This window comes from Meriones unguiculatus, chromosome 2 (assembly GCF_030254825.1).
Source record: "Meriones unguiculatus strain TT.TT164.6M chromosome 2, Bangor_MerUng_6.1, whole genome shotgun sequence".
NCBI lineage: Eukaryota > Metazoa > Chordata > Mammalia > Rodentia > Muridae > Meriones > Meriones unguiculatus.
This window is the reverse complement of record NC_083350.1, coordinates 53,400,050-53,417,148: the sequence shown is the minus strand read 5'-3', so window position 1 is coordinate 53,417,148 and position 17,099 is coordinate 53,400,050. Positions and strand designations below refer to the sequence as shown.

At 48.8% G+C, this 17,099-nt stretch overlaps 1 protein-coding gene across 1 annotated transcript; it reads left to right on the top strand.

The window, feature by feature from the left end:
- The first annotated feature begins 305 nt into the window (after positions 1-305).
- On the top strand, positions 306-5,654 carry Srp19 (signal recognition particle 19). The gene is made up of 5 exons (XM_060377475.1): positions 306-461; positions 896-971; positions 3,232-3,303; positions 3,393-3,504; positions 5,157-5,654. Exons 1-5 carry the CDS (start codon positions 421-423, stop codon positions 5,288-5,290), a joined length of 435 nt encoding a protein of 144 aa, XP_060233458.1. The 5' UTR covers positions 306-420; the 3' UTR covers positions 5,291-5,654.
- The last annotated feature ends 11,445 nt before the right edge of the window (positions 5,655-17,099 follow it).

Sequence of the window (17,099 nt, the reverse complement as noted above, 5' to 3'; positions counted from 1 at the left end):
GAAATTTGCCTTACTAAGTCGAGAGCAAGCTGAGAGAACCGAGGATATACAGATGAGCGTAGAAAGGGCATTGCCCTGCCAGATCTAACCGGCATCTTGCTCCAAACTAGAGACTCCCTGTGGTGAACGGCTCCGCCACAGCAGGTGAGCACACCCAGCCGGGGGCACAGCCGGCTGAAGCAAGCCCAGACAGCTGGAAGGGTACCCACACCCGAGCAGCCGGGCACTCTTCTCGCGAGAAGACAGCTTCGCAGGCCACGTCACTCCGCGCCGGAACCAACTTGTGAAGGAAAACCGGCCAGGCCTGCCGCTTTAGAGGTAGGACTTCCGCCGGAAGGGCGGGCGGCCTCCGCGCTCCGACTCAACTTCCAGCTGGTGCTCGTCCTGCTGGGCTGGCGCGGCCGCGGGGCTCCCGCGGAGATGGCCTGCGCAGCCGCACGGTCCCCGGCCGACCAGGACAGGTGGGTCCTCGGGAAGGCTGGCCGCGGCGTCGCGGGGCTCGGGGCGCTCTTCCCACCGGAACCCCGGCGTCCCGCGGCTTCCGAGCGCCGGCCGCACCGAGCTCCCCCGTAGCTGGGGCCGGCCGTGCGGTGCCGTGAGGACTTGACGTTAGAGAAGAGTTGCTCCGCGAGAAACGCGTGCGGCCTTGGTGTCGCGTTCTAAAAGGCTCGCCTCTTGTCTTCTGAGTTTCTCCTCCTGGTGTGAGAGAGCGCTCCTGCCTCCCGGACTCTTGGCGGGCTGTTGTGTCAAAGTAACAGTTGCACGTTGTTTGGTTTAAGCATTTAAAGATATATTAAATTATGCTATAAGATGTCTCTCCTTTGACGATGAAATTATCCCCTTTAAATTACCGCCTGCGTTACCTAGCTGTGCTTCTTTTGTGTGTTTGTGGCAGGTTTATTTGTATCTACCCCGCTTATTTAAATAACAAGAAGACCATAGCTGAGGGGAGGCGGATTCCCATAAGTAAGGTGAGTGTCTGATACCTAGCCCGCTGAAGGCTTGGGGAAGGTTGGCTTGTTATGGCCACGACTGCTTTTTTTTTTTTTTCTCTGAGACTGAAGAGAACACTTGCAAAACGAGAGAGGATTCTTAATGGCCTCTTTGTAGTGTTTTCATGTTTTAAAACCAAAATTATGACAGTCATCTCAAGAAAAGCAAAGTGATACATCATACAGTTCAACGGACAGGATGCAGACTCAATTTTTTTTTTTTTTTATGTATAGGAATAAAGGTTTGTACAAAGCTTGTTGAGTTTTGTCTTTATTACTTTTTTTTTTTTTTAGAGGAGTATACAATCACTTTAAAGTTAGTGCTTTTGCAAAGTAGATGTAGGGGGTGGGGGTAGAGCTACAGGTGGAAGGCCCTAAGGCTTTTACAGTTCCGAAAGATGTGAAGTTTGTGGCTGGTCTGGTGAGTTGGACATAGAAAATGCCCAATGCTAAATGAGACATCTCACAGAATTTTTGTATCATATTCTACTTTTAAAGAGGCCTTACATTGTGTAATCAAATGAGGTCTGAAGCAAAGTATTAGCTATTTTTATATTAGTGATTTTCATTTGCCAGTTACTTCAAAGAGTAAAGTCCACTGGCCTCCTCCCAGCTTTGTTTACAATAGTACCCAACATCAAGGCACTGGAACAGGCTTTGATAACATGCTCCCACATGCTCTCTGAAAATTTCAGTTTTAGAAAAACTCATTCATGGGTAGCTAACAAACTCAGAAAAGTTTTTAAATGTATAAACCGAATAATTTTTATATAGGGAGTAGAGCTGGAAAGAGCACCCAGATTTAAGTAACATTACCAAACAGCCTGCATGAAAATTCCTTTTGTCTCCTTCTCTGTCTTCTCCTTGTGCTCACTCACACAAGGGAACGTTGTTCTGATTTCCAACACCATAGTTACTTTGGGCTGGTTTTTCATTTTATATTTTAGGGTTATTCAAATATAAAATATTCATTTTATATTTTAGGTACCTTTCTATTTTAAAGCTGTGAGATTTATTCATATTCTTATTGGAATTTTTTGTATGTTGATGCTTGGGAATGAATTTGGGGCCTCAGATAGGGCAAGCAAGTTCTCTGTCACTAAGCAACACCTCCAGCCCGTGGAGTGTGGTTTAAGTCTAATTGCTCCAAGCAAGACTTCTAAGCAGCAACACCATTGAGAGGTTTTGTTTTAAAGATTTACTCTATTTTTATTGTGTGTCTGTAAGGTCTGCATGTGGGAATGCAGGCCCCGTGGAGGCCGAAAGGAGGTGTCGGATCCCATGGAGCTGGGCTGCCTGATACGGGCAGCAGGGACTGACCTTGGGTCCTCTGCAAGAGCAGTACGAGCTCTCAGCCACTGAGCTGTCTCTCCAGCCCCCACTGACAGTTCTGAGTCAGTTGTTTGCTGTAGGTGACTGTTCTGTGCCTTTTGAGAAGCAGGATAACGTCCCTGGCTTCTACCTACTAGATAAGAGTTCCTTTTCTTTGTTAATCTGTCTCCCAGCGTGAACAGATGTTCCTGGGATGGAGGGTGTGAGCGGTCCCCGATCAGAGTGCTGCTTCGCCGAACTGCATTGTGTGACTCTCACACCCCTTCCTTCTGTTTATGGAATAAAGTTGGTTGTTTCCATTTTGAGGCCCTATAGATAGTGCTCTGGAGCTAGAGAGATGGCTCAGCAGGGAGGAACGCTTACTGCTTTTGCAGAAGACGTGCAGGCTCACAGCCACCTGTAACTCAATTCCAGGGCCCCTAGGCTTCTCCGACTCTGTGTGCACTGTACGAACATGGTGCCCAAACACACGCACAATAAATACTAAAAATAAGTAAGACAGAGTGCTGCTATGAGCATGCCTGAGCTTGGCTTCTGCACTTGAATTGCAGGGCCATAGGGACTCATGTTGAGCTTTAGTAGATGACAGTATTCGAAAATGGTTGTATGTATAATCATTTAACCAGTCAGTTTGCATGAAGCGCCTCCTGTGTTCAGAATATTATTCTAGGTGCTAGGGTATGCATCAATGAAGTTCTTTCTCTCATACAGTTAATGTTGGAAGAGAGAAACACACAACTATGTTATTCTTAAGGATTTTTTTTTAATTTACAGTAGAGATAAGTGGTAGTATTGAACAGTAAAAAAGGACACTAGGGTTTAGTCTTGCTTTGGTCATAATATTAGAAGTTATACAACAATATAGTAATAACTACTTAAAACTCAGTTATTGAGTGTTTTGTTTCAGGCTGTAGAAAACCCCACTGCTACTGAGATTCAGGATGTGTGCTCAGCAGTTGGACTGAATGCATTTCTAGAGGTATGATGTAAATCTCGTCGCTGTGTTTTACACCCACCTCATTGATGTAATAAGCCTCTGAAAGCCTGTTTCTGTTTTATTTGTGTTAGAAAAACAAAATGTACTCCAGAGAGTGGAATCGTGATGTTCAGTACAGAGGCAGGGTCCGCGTACAGCTCAAACAGGAAGATGGCAGCCTCTGTCTCGTACAGTTCCCATCACGTAAGCTTTTTAAAATGAATACATAGGGTTCTGGGGTAGATTATCTTGTACAAAGGGCATAAATGCCGCACGTCTGTGCCTTAGCACTCAGGAAACTGAGGTAGAAGGATTATTTCAGGTTCAGTACCTGTATGGGCTACAGTGGAGCTCGAGACTAACCTGGCAACTTCGTAAGGCCTTATCTCAAAATCGAAAACTAGGCAAGCTGGGCGTGGCTCAGTGGTAGACTGCACCCAGCATGCACAGGGTCCTGGTTCAGTCTAAGGAGCAATACTGAACGAAAAAAGAAATGCTCACAGTGTAGCACCACTCACGTAAACTTAAATACTAAGACTATTGTTGATTGATGAATAGATTCATTATTGATAGAAATAGCTTTTTACATGGACAAGAAGCTAAGACCGAGTTACCTAATGATTAGCAAAGTAGGGTAGTGAGTGGAAATCAGGGACCAGTCGTCAGAGAACGAATGATGGCTCAGAGGGAATGGCATTCAATCCCTGAAGCTCATGTAAATGTGAGAAGAGCAGATGCCACAAAGTTGTTTTTGACCGTCATATGTGCACTTTGGGATGCATGCCTACACACACAGAGTATGTGCATGAGGAGACAGAGAAAATGATGGTTTTACTTCAAAAACAAACAGTATCAATATTGGTAATATTTTCTTTTTACCTTTTTAATGTATATATTTTAATTTAGAGATGTTTGCTTATTTTTTTTTTCTCCTTTAGTTTAACCTCTTCGAATTTATTAAAGTAAAAACAATTACACTGTCAGGCTAATTGCCTGTTGGTTTATTTTTTTTTAGTCCAATACAAACAGTTGGGTTCTGTACATCAATTATTGCCAGAAATACAAGGTTCTGACTTAATGGTAGCTGGGGCAGTGAAAGTGGCTAGGTGGTGGGCACTTGCCGAGCAGCACACAGGAAACTTTTCCAGTTTGTGTTTTCTCTGAGCATTTTCCCTTACTGCCTCAAAGGACACAAAATAGACACATAAGAAAAGATAAAGATTTGAGAAGCAGTTAAAAATCATTAATACTTCCTGTTTCTAAACAGTTTTCAAAGCCATGGAGGTTGGTATGTCGAAGCCAAAAAAGTGGCTTGTGGTAGTTAGAGCAGGAGTGGGGAGTGTGTGTCAGTGTTGTCTGGGTTTAGGAGTGAGTTCTGATGTTTGTTGCTTAATGACAATGTTCCCCCCACCCTCACCCCTCTGTGTGTATTGGGGGGAGAGGTGTTGGCGATCTATGCCCAGGAGTGACGTTCCCTCTTGCTTGCTGCAGTTTGGGTTTCCAGGCTAAGAGCCTGGCAAGAGCTAAGAGCCCTGGGTTTCAGCTTAAGGAGCCATGATGCTCTATTTCTAATTTGCTGTGGCTCCTTTCTGGTGAGCTTCGTGCTAGTTGCTAAGACCAAGAGCAGAAGTCTTGTCTCAGACTTAGTGTTTTATATTTCCAGTTTGCTCATGTAAGCATTTCAGTGTGGTTCCCGCTTACACTCGTTCAGGAGGTGTCCCTTGAACAGATTACAGCCCTCACAGTCACTTGATTTTTAAAATCACTGCCCAGTTTCTTACCCAGTGATGTTCAGTCAGTGATGTGCTAGGTCTTATTTCTAGGTTGTTACACTAAACCTACCTTCTGATTTCTAGGTAAAGCCGTGATGCTCTATGTAGCAGAAATGATCCCCAAACTAAAAACAAGAACACAAAAAACAGGAGGTGCTGACCCAAGTCTTCAGCAAGGAGAGGGGAGTAAAAAGGGGAAAGGAAAGAAGAAGAAATGATGTGGCGTGAGCGGATGCACGGTCCTCCTGTGAGGCGCTCGGGCGTCCTGTGTCTGAGGGAACAGCAGCCTTTGTTTGTCATGTAACTGAACTGTGAACAAGTGTGTCCCCCATCTTCAGCAGTTAACAATGAGATTGGTTTACACCAGAAGTTTGCATCTAGCTTTTATACTGTACAAAGGGAAGATTGTGTGTGTGGAAGAAATAATATTTTTAAGATAATGACTGTCCCATAAGTTACTTGAAATCCTGTATCTGTTTGTCTTATATGTAAACATATTTCAGTTAAATAAGTTTAATAAAATTGAAATAAATACACATTTTGTTCACCTTTTAAGTTAATGAAATAAAAAATTTAAACTGACTTTTGTGGCTTTCACCTATGGAACAGTTAATACCAGTGGAAGAAATTAATGAGGATCAAACTAGTTGAAGTGTAAAGCAGAAGGAAGCCTGGGGCAGTGCAGTCTGTGTCTGCTAATCTGCTGTCACGACCAGCAATTCAGTTCTAAGTCTCACGGCCAGGATCTGGGCTGCAGAGATGCTCAATGTGTGAAGAGCTTGCTTCACCAGGGGGAAGCCAGGCGCAGTGGCGTGGAGAATGACGCAGAGACACTAATGTCAGCCTCTGCTGCCACACACATGAACACATCACACAATATTTTCAAGCCAATGTAGTGTTACACACCTATAGTCCATCTAGCATCCTGGAGGTGGAAGCGGGAGGATCAGAAATTCAAAGTTGGCCTCAGCTCCATAGCCAGTTCCAAGCCAGCCTGGACTACATGAAAAACTGTCACAAAACAGGCATTGTTTCCACCGGAGTTCTAAAAAACAGCCTGTGCTTCAGCACCTGGAAGTCCACTTCCCCTGAAGAAATAACTTGGAAAGGTTCTGAGGTGGTTTCAAAACACTTCCTGGAGTGGTGGCTTTGAGCTGCTGGGACACCTGTCCTCAGGTGCGGCGTGACTTGTGTTGCCCTCTTGAACTGAGACCCAGTGAGGACTAGCAGGAGGCCCCCACTAAAAGCCCGTTAACTTAGCCATGGTGTCTCCACCCTTCCTGAAGACATGCAGGGAGCTGACCAGGAGGGTGCAGGGGTCCACCGCTCCTGGGAAGGGTGGGGCCGCAGGCACCGTTTCCCTCAGTGGTAGTCAGTCGTGTTGCCCAGGCTCCTGTATGTAACCCTAATTGTGGTTTGACTAGGAACGGCCCCAGAGGCTCACACATTTGAATGCTCAGTCATCAGGAAGTAGCACTACTTGATAAGGATTAGGAGGTGTGGCCTTGTTAGAATAAACGTGGCCTTATTGAAAGAGGTGTGACCCTGAGGGTGGGCTTTGGGGTTTCAGAAGCCCAAGCAGGCCCAGTGTCTCTCTCCTGCTGCCTGTGGATACACATACAGAACCGTCAACTGCATCTCCAGCACACCTGCCTGTATGTCACCGCGCTTCCACCCATGATGCTCACAGGCTAAACCTCTGAAACTAAGCAAGCAGCAATTAAATGCTTTCTCTTAGAAAAAGCTGCCTCGGCCCTGTCTCCTCACAGCAGAACACAGACTAAGACACTAAGCTCATCAAACAAGACAAGTGGAATCATTTCTTTGGACTGTTAAGAATAAAGAAATGGACTGCTCCTGTCCCCAAGAAAAGTTCACGTAGCGCTTGCTGCCGGATGTGGGGCACGACAGACCTGAGGGTAAGTTAGATTGTCTCTTCTCTTAGTGAAGACTCACGCAGCTGAAGCCGTCTGAGGGTGGGCTGCCTGCACGGTAAATCCCAATATCATCCTTTAGGCACTGCCTCTGCCGTGGGTAAGGCATGCAACAAAGCAGCCCCCGGGAGGGGGAAGTGTCCGGGGCAGGGTCAGAGGGCAGTCGTCCTCCTCCTCCTCGTTGTGTTAGGTGGGACACCTCTCTGATGAATGGGCCCACCTGTGAGCACAGGGTGGATGCCCCAAATGGCTGATGCTGAAGAATATACGGCAGGGGCCGGAGAGCCGCCTCGGCAATGGAGAGCACTTGCCACCTTGGCGGAAGATCCGCAGTTCAATCCCAGCAACTCCTGGCAGCGCACAGCCATCTTAGCTTTTCGTGGTAACCCAACACCCTCTTCTGGCCTCTGTGGGCATCAAGCACATACATGGTGCAGGGACATACGTGCAGGCATTCACACCGTTTTTTTTTTTGTTTTGTTTTGTTTTGTTTTGTTTTGTTTTTTCAAGACAGGGTTTCTCTGTGTAGCTTGGATGTCCTGGACTCACTTTGTAGACCTGGCTGGCCTCAAACTCACAGAGATCTGTCTGCCTCTGCTTCCCTGAGTGCTGGGATCACAGACCATGCACACCATGCCTGGCTCACACAGTTTTAAACAGATGGACTGTAATTATATATATATAATTACACCTTCTAAATGGTGTCTATAGGATAGCATCTTAAGCAGGCTATGGTGTCTGTCAACAATGTAGCCTTTGCTCTGGGCAATAAGACATGCAACTGAAGGTGAGGTATTTCTAGAAAAATACCCCCTGTGTGCAGGAGAAGCTGCAGTGAGACCGACGTGTGGATGTTATTGTCCACACTGGCCTCTGAATTGGCCAGAAAAGTGAAAGGGGAAAACACCGAGATTGAGGCACTGTGTGTTGTTCCTTACGGTTGGAACGCATAAGGGAGACGAAGGTTAGATCTGCGCTGTGCCACTTCCTGGGAGCCACAAACTCAGAATCAGGCAGAGACGAGGGAGCAACGAGACAGAAGACAGCCCTGGGTCTGGCCTTACTTACAGAGGAGGGGACATGGCTGTTGAAGGATGCTATGATAACCGGAATAGTTTGCCTCTGAACTGGTTGATCTGAAAGACGTACTGTTTGGTACAAGGTCTCGTGTAGCCCACACTGTCCAGAAACAAAGTGTGAACCAGGATGCCCTTGCACTGACCACTGCCCCATTTCACTTCTGGAGGGCTGGGATTACAGGCCTGAGTCCCAGGGGTGTGGTGCTGGGGACTGAGCCCAGGCCCAATGCGCACTAGCCTAGCATTCTACTAACTGAGCTAATCCCCAGTGGAAAGACTGAAAACAATGTTTTTAATTACTACTGTGTGTGTGTGCGTGTGTCTGTGTGTGTGCACGAGTGCGCACTCCTGTGCATGCAGGACATATATAGAACTCCAAGAATGACCTGCAAGAACCAGCTCTCTCCTTCTACCAGGTGGGTTGTGAGGCCCAAACCCAGGTTGTCACGGTTGGTAGCAAGTACCTACTCACTGAGCCATGTGATCAGCCCAGGAAAGACTTTTGTCTTAATACATTTATTTGTCATGTGAATGTATGTGTATGTGCGTGGGTGTAATGTACACTTGTAAAAGTCAGAGAAAACACACAGAGGTCGGGGCTCTGCTTCCACTACGTGGGTCTCAGGGACCAGACTTAGGTCATCAGGCTTGATGGCAAGAGTCTTTACCCACGGAGCGTCTCACTAGTCTAAGACATAAATGGTGAGAGTCTAATAACTCCAAAGCCCCTGAGAGACCCCCAAAGGCCCCAATCATCTGGCAAATCTGACTGAAACGGCAGCTCGTGGTCAGCCAATCAGCCTAAAGGTTAACACCTGGGCTTGAGCGAAGTATAATGATTCAGCAAATCTGAGGAAAAGTCCTTAGCAACTCTGGAAAGTTCCTAAATGTTCAGCCCATCCTAATCCTCCATACCTCCCAAGTCAACCAATCAGATGAAAGGTTACCTCACTCCTGGATGTGTCCCTAATTGCCTCTAAAGTGAATTTGTATGCTCACTCCATGGTTCCGTTCTAAGGAACGGTGGCCCTGGCCTGCTGGTAAATTTCTGCAGCGTAAACATTCCTTGCTCTTGCATGCTGCTGAGTCTGGAGTCTTTCTTCAGTGATCCTCAGACCTAACAATAGAAAAGTGAAAGCCTGTCACAGCATGGCTCTCAAGACAGTGGGATACAGGTGCAGATCAGAGCAGTCTGCTGAGTGCTGAGAGCAGAGAAGCTGAATGCCGCAGCTACATGAGCTGTCTTGTTGTTGCAACAGAGTACCTGGCAAAGCAACAGAAGGAAGGAAAGGAAGGAGGGGGAGGGAGTGATGGAGAGGGAGGAAGGGTGATGGCAAAGGAGGGACAGGGGAGGAGAGATGGAGAGAGGGGGCAGAGAGGGAGGGACAGTGATGGAGGGGAAGGAAGAGTGATGGAGAAGGGAGGAGAGAGGCGGGAGAAGGGAAGGAGAGGGAGGGGAGGGTTTGTTTTAGCCCACACTTGGAGGCCACATACTGTCCATCTTGGTGGGAGGTCCTGGCAGAGAAGCTTGAGGCATCTTGCCGTATCACACCCCCAGCCAGGAAGTGCTGACTGCCTGTGTTCAGCTCCTGCGAGCTCTTCCTTTTATTTAGTCCAGCTTCCCAGCCCATGTGATCCCCGGCAGTTAACCCAGTCTAGACACTCCCTCACAGGCATGCCCCAAGGCTTGTCTCCTCGGCCATTCTCCATCCTCTCAACTCGACAACGTCAAGATAAAGTACATAATCTGAGGAAATATGAGGAAAACCAGACCCTGACGGGTCGGCTTATATGAGCCATTACAGTTGGTTATCACCAGCTGAGGTCCCCGTCGACATCAGGGACCGGAGGACAGTAGGGAAAGAACGGACAGCACTAAAAGGATGTGTGTGTGAGAGGAAGTGTTGGACTATTTACAGGAGAGGCAAAGCGTTTGATGGGCTGGAGAGATGGCTCAGAGTTAAGAGCACTGGCTGCTCTTCCCAGCACGGGGCGGCTCACGGCCGTCTTTAGTTCCTAGAGATCCACTGCCCTCTTTTGGCTTCCTCGGGCACCAGGCACACCTGTGGTACGCAGGCATCCCTGCAGGCAAAACACCCACACGCATAAAGCGCAAGTGATAATTTCTTTAAAGCTCGATTCCTCAGAGACCTGGGGACTGGTGTGGGGCGTTAGTGACTTCGCTGAACCCACAGTGCAACGTGACCTTTATGAGGTAGGAGATGCTCCTGCGGACCGGCACGAAAACTGCACTCAGAAAGCGCAGAAACAGCCAGGAACGGATGAAAGTAAGAAAAGGGGCCTGAGGGACTTAACAGCGCGATGCAAAACGTGTGAGAAAGTTCTCAGGAGAACTGGACAGACGCCAAGTGCAGTGCTGTGAGCCTGGGGAAGGCGGCAGGGCAGAAGGCACTAAGCCGAGTTCCCTGTTGGCCTTAGTGGAGTAGTGAGGGCAGCCCATCCCCACTGGACCTGATGGGGGGGTGAGGTACCTGGCAGCCCCGTGGCCGCACCCTGGGATGAAGAGGCAGGGTGACTCATGGAGAATGACTGTGAAGGGGGAGGCTGTGTTCAACATCCACACGGCGGAAAGTTACCACAGCTGTGGAATGGTCTCACGCTTGGTGGACCTTGCTGACTCTGTCCTGAGGTCAGCTGGCCCCGCACGTGGCCCTGCCCAGCACCCTTGGCAAGTGAGGCGGTTCACTTTCATCCTCAGAAAAGGAGGGTTTCTTTCTGCTTCCCTCCCCCACCAACACATCGCACGCATGTATGCGTGCCACCTTCCTGTCCCACCAGTACGTTTCCTAATGTAATCACTGTTTCCATCCAGTCCCTCCAAAGCTGAGTCACAAGTGTGGAGAAGGGTTGGGAGCATAGCTCAGCGGCGAGGTTCTCAGCTAACAGGTGCAAGGCTCATGGCGGGACACCAACAGCGAAAATGGAAGGAGGAGGGTGAATGGAGGGAGAGACGAGAGACAGAGATGGAGAAGACAGCAGAGACAGAAGGATCCATTAGCACCTCCCTTGGGAACTTGTGAAAAACACACTAGTGCTCTCCAAGCCTAGAATCCAAACGCATCTAACGGAGTCCCTGGGCAATTCTTGCATGTATTAAAGTTGGAGATGCTATAAAGCCTGTTGTGTTTTGTTTTGTTTTGTTTTGTTTTAATTTATTGGTTTCTCATAATTACATATTTTGTTGTATCAAGTCAAAACCCGCTGCTTTCTTTGAAATTGAATATTTTGCACCTTTATTTGCTTAATTTTAAGAATATGTCCCTAGGTCAACTACAAATTATCAGTTGTCAAAAGGTTCTCTCAGGGCCAAAGAGAGGACGCGGTGCTTTCTGTGTAGGCATGACAATGTGAGCTTGATTCCTGGAACCCACAGGTTAGGATAAAACAGACTCCCGTTACGTTATCTCCAGACCTCTACGCATGCACTTTTATGGCTGTGCAGCTGAGCGTGCGCACACACATACACACAACACTGCAATTTAAAAGGCCTACTTCACAGTCAAGGGTAGTGGCTCTCACATCGTACTCCCAGCATGAGTGTCACCATGAGTTCAAAGCCATCTGTGCAACTAGCAAATTCCCCTAGCCCACGCACTTGCCCCCCCCCCCCCGGTAGCTAACAGTGTGGGCCAGGGAGAGGTGGCCACAGGAGCCTCAGCACCCACGTGGCCCTCGCATCCAGTCCTAACAATACACAAGGTGCAGAGGCGGGGCCGACGTGGGGACCTCGTAGGTGAGCACCAGGAACTCACATTCCTCTTTTGCTTTGGTGTAAGTTCCTTCCCGGGAGTTGGGCTTCACTGGGCCATCCTCCTCTCAGGAGCCCCTAGGCTTGCACACTCAGAGGCCAGAACACTGCCCAAGGCGAGGAGCTCCTCCAGCATGCCCCTGCAGTGGGACACCAGTGCGTGGGCACGCTCCTCACTCCTGCACTGACAGTGCCCACGCTCAGTGCGATGGGAAGGACGGCGGGAGCCATGCCTGCCTCAGCTCTCTGGTTGCGGACAGCAAGCGGCCCTGACGTGGCTCGGGAAGGCAGCACCTTCCACCTTTGCCGATGCCCATTCCCTGTACTGCAGACCATCTGATGGGCTGGGCTCAGCCACTCTGGTGACCAAGTTGGATTCACAAAGCAGACAGATGCTCCCCACAACAGGGCAGTGTGATGCCTGTGGGGTGCCAGCGATGGGGTGTGCCAGGGATTCTGGCCCCTACAGTGGTCTAAATTCAAACAGTATTTCCCTTTCCAAGATGGTTCCTGGTCCCCACACCCCCCATTGTAATGCTCATTTTTAAAACTCTATTTGGGATAGTAATATCTCTACCTCCTTTCCACCAAACCCCCAACCCTAGGTAGGAGGGAGAAAGGTATTGGGGAGGGGGGCTCTAACCCCTTTACTTCTCCCGCCTGTTTAGGGTTGAAGGGTATTTGGGGGACATACCAGTCTGTCAACAGCAAATGCAGCCAGCAGTCACCTCCAAGCCTCGGCTCCACGAAGCCTTGCTCGCCATCTGTCTGCTCCAAACTGCCACAGACCTCTTCACACTGCTACTCCCACCACCACAAACCACAAGCTCGCCAAGCTCCCGTATTTATACCCTCGGCATCCTAGACCACGCCCCTCTCTGGGCCGCCCGCACAAGGCAGGCCTTTACCAGCTGACGAAAGCCACTGACAAGGAGACAATAAACAGCTGTGGACAAACTAGAGCCCAACTAAAATTCCGTACTTGGGGTTAAAAAAAAAAAAAAAAAGCATTTATAGAACATAACTGAATTTACAAAGAAACCAAAATGTCCATTGCAGCGCATTTTCTGGGAGATGACGGTAAAGCCCTCTCCAAAGTCAGGCTACTGTGCCGTTTTTTACCCAAGGCTCCTGCAACCCCGGGGGGCCAAGATGCTTCCCAGCCGCTGTGGCTGTCAGCACCAGCACTGGGACTTTTCCCTGGGGCCTGTCTCCAGGGCTAGGCAGTGGGTGATAGTCTCCTTCCGTGTGGCCCCAGATCACTACATCTAACACACTCCCCGTGTCTCTGTGGAGCCCAGTGTTCTCCAGTGACACCCACCTCAGTGTGGTGATGCTTCTGTCTCTGTGGAGGTGAGAGCTGCATGCCTCTGTCAGCCGTTTTGTTTTCTGGTCTCTTGTGTTATGAGAGATCAAGAGTTAATATAGTTAGAAGCCAGAACGTCTCCAAGGTCATTTTCAAACATATTATCCATCCAACTGTACAGAACCATAATGTTCGTTCAGGACCTGAACTGTGCCTGTCCCACTAAACACCATGCTTACAGACACGCAAGAAAAACAGGGGTGAGAAAACCCTGAAGCTGGGCAATGGTGGCACACGCCTTTCATCCCAGCACTCAGGGAGGCAGAGGCAGGCAGACCTCTGAGTTTGAGGCCAGCCTGGTTGACAAAGCCAGTCCAGGTCAGCCAAGGCTACACAGAGAAACCCTGTCTCAAAAACAAGCAAAAAGTGCACACTCGCGCGCGCTACAGTTTGGCTTTGGTGCTGGGCCTAAACTCCCACCCCACCGCAGAAGTTGTATTTCAAAGCACATCCACAAGCTGTGGCTTTCTGTCTTGTTTTTTCCCTTTTCAGTCTTGGTCTCTTAGAACAGAAGGTACAGAATTATTTAGAGGCCCACAGAGGAGGTGTTGAGGGTGCCACGTGCCTGTGATCCCAGCCCTGGGAAGGGTGAGGAGGATGGTGGCGGGGGCGGTGATTTCAAGGCCGGCCTGGACTACACAGCAGATCCTGATGATTACTGCACGGGGCACATGTACTGCGCACCGGTGAGCGCTCTTTGCCGCCGTGGTCTGCGCAGGCAGAAAGCAGTGAGTTGTATTTCCTTCAGGTCTAGGCCAATCAGTGGTAGATGTGAGTGGTTCGTATGCTCTCTTTAGAAACCCCTTGTTGGAGGAGGGTCCTGGGCACTGAGTTTTCAGATGCTGATGTCGGTACCCAGAGACCTGGCTGCCGCCCTGCCATGGGCACTGTTATGTATGTTGAACCGACTCCTGGATCCATGTGATGTAAGGAAGGCTCCCAATTATCCCTGATTGATAAAGTTGCTGACTGCATGGGCTGGGCAGAAGAAAGGGAGGCGGAGCTAAGGTTCCTGGGTTTGGGGTCTCAGGGGGACCACGAGGAGGGGAGGAGGACAGAGCTGGAGAGGAGAAAGGAGGTTGCAATGAGGTAACCAGGAGCACGTGGTCAGGAGCATCTTGCTCTGAGGACTGGCCTGATGGAGAAGCAGCCCAAACGGAACATGTGCAAATATTTGGGCTTTTGGATGGGAACCAGAGAGGACAGCTTGGAGGACTGATATCTGCCTAGCCTGAGTGCTTTAAGCTTATTATAAATCTAAAAAGGTTGTGTCTTTTAGTTGGAAAATAGCTGGTTTATGAATAACTGCTGCTATAATAATTTCCCGATTGGTTGATATATACAAAATAATTCTTTTGACAAGCCTCCTTTCACAAGCCAACCAGTAGGGGGAAGAGTACAAACAAAGTGAGGAATGGGGCTTAATGAAATCCAATTCTCATTTAATTATCAGATTTCATATTATTTCATGGGAATTTTCTTTTCCTAACCCAGATTTTAGCAAAATTTCAAGTAAATACAATAGATGACCACTGAATGCGGCTAGTCACAGATAGTGATCCGTCTGTGGTTTCAGTTATGAAAAGGCAGCCACTCTGGGACACAGCACAGTGCTGTCTGCAAGACATCCGGAGGCCAGAGAAGGCTCTGTGGACGAAGGCACTGGCCGCCAAGTCTGACAGCCTGAGTTTCGTCCCAACATACGGTTGAAGGAGAGAACCCAAATTGTCCTCTGACCTCTACAAGGGCACTGGGGTGTGCACGGCCTCACATACAACTCACAGTACAAGCAACTGATCTTTATTAGAGTGTATTGCTACAGTTCTTCTGTCTCTTTCTAATCCCTGCTCTACCTAACCAGTGAGCTCTGCCAGCTGTACGCGCTCTCTCCAGGCTCAGCTGCCACGGGAGTCTGGGGACATCTGGTCAAAAGGACTGCCACACAGCCACTTCTGCTCGGTAGATCAATCAGAGAGCACACAACAATTTACCTAAAGGCTACCATCATGTTCTCTGGGTGTGGACGGAGGACGCTCCCTCCTACAGCGCTCACGTCGGGGGAATAACTGCTGCACAGGCTCTTTGGAACATTTGAAGTTTAGTAGGAATTCTGTAACATTATACACCTTTGAAACACCACTCAGATACACATGAATGCTTTGTTTCTAGACAGACACAAGCTCAATCCATTTTCAACACATCAAGTCGTGACATTGTTTTATTTGGGAAGGACAGGCGAGCAGAGCCAGTTCGGAACTTCTCCCACGGGCTGCAGGACGCAGACTGCTCTGTGGAGAAGCTGTGGTACAGCGGACTGACCTGTGGTGCTGACTCCAGCAGCATCTGGACACGGCTCTCTAGCTGTGAGCAAGGCCCCTGCCTACCCATCGTGTCATGCGGCACCTTCTGCGCACTGACAATCTGCGCCTATATTCTGTACAGTAGATGCTAATTTTCATTCTGCTAACAAGCATGCTTTCACTTATGGGAAAGGGACCTAAACATTTTTATTTTTAAAAACCAAGCAGTTGGTTCTCTCCAAATAACAGTTCTTCTTTTCCAAAAGGCTGATTTCTGACCCACCCGCCTTCGTCAGATGAGGCCTGCTGACCACTACTATTCCCAGGAAAAACAACACTGTGACCCATACTGCGGTGTTAGGATGACAAAGCCTGTATTTTGTAATTTAAAAATTTTAGATTATTGTGATCTTAATCATCTAAAAGAGAGCTAATCATCGTCTACCTGTCTTGAAAGCATCTCCTGTTGTTAACTTTGGTAGACAACTGTTTTAGTCCACTTCAATCTAATTCAGAGGCTGGAAAGCTGGTATGTGGTGGGAAGTGCAGATTTTTAGATGCAAACCTGCTTGACCGATGAGGCAGCAAGCAGTCCTTTAAACCTTATTGTGTTTGTCAAAACAAAACGGAAAAATGGAGCATTTTTAAGGAGATGCTAATAGTTAGGAATTGTAAAGTAAGGAGACCTCTTCAGGGTGGCTGCACAGACAGAAGAGTGGGAAGTTAACCCAGCCACGCTGGACGGACTAGAGGTGTCATCTGCCACCTGGCCCTCACCCGGAGCGACCTAGAGCCAGGTGTGACCAGGGCACAATGTGCTGCTGACAGGAACTGGGACGAGCACGTGAGTCAGGCATGGGGCAGGAGCCTGCAGTAACCAGCAACTGCGACTCGGGGAGGCAGCGGGACCATCAGGACTTCATGGGTATCCTGGGCTACTTGGGATCATGTCTCCCATGGCACGGGAGGTGGCCTGCCTTGGGAGGTACCTTGGCTTTAAAAGTGTGGAGAGGAGGGGACTAAGGTAACTTGTTACCCAGCTCTGAAGGTGAAACAGGACTGGCTGCCACCTCAGCATCTCAAAACCAGGTAACTCTAGAGCGGGTGAGAGGCATCACTGTGTCTACAGGGACTGGAGTTGATCGTGGTGTGTGCGTGTTTTTTCCTTTTATCACTTGTGCGGCTACCTGCTCTCCAGACTGTCCTGGCGCTCAGCCTGAGGCTGAGAACATGACACAGCTGGCGTCCTCTCTGGGGCTCGTCTTCCTGGGTTCGCTTGTGCACCACTGTCATTTGGAAGTTCACCCTGTCGGAGCGGCGCTTCCAGCCTTGGCAGCCGGTCGCGTCACAGGTCACAGGTGGCATCTGCAGCCTCCTCCTTGCCCTGTCCTCACAAGCACAATGCATATTCTAGTCGAACAATAACATTTCCCATTTATATATTCAATACACGTGGACACGGTAAAACACAGAACTACGTCACTCATAAACCACGTGAAGCAGAAGCAGAAGCAGAAGGATTTCCTAACTGTAGGTGCGAGGAAATGCATGCAGGGTGAGGTCCACAGAGCACAGGCCT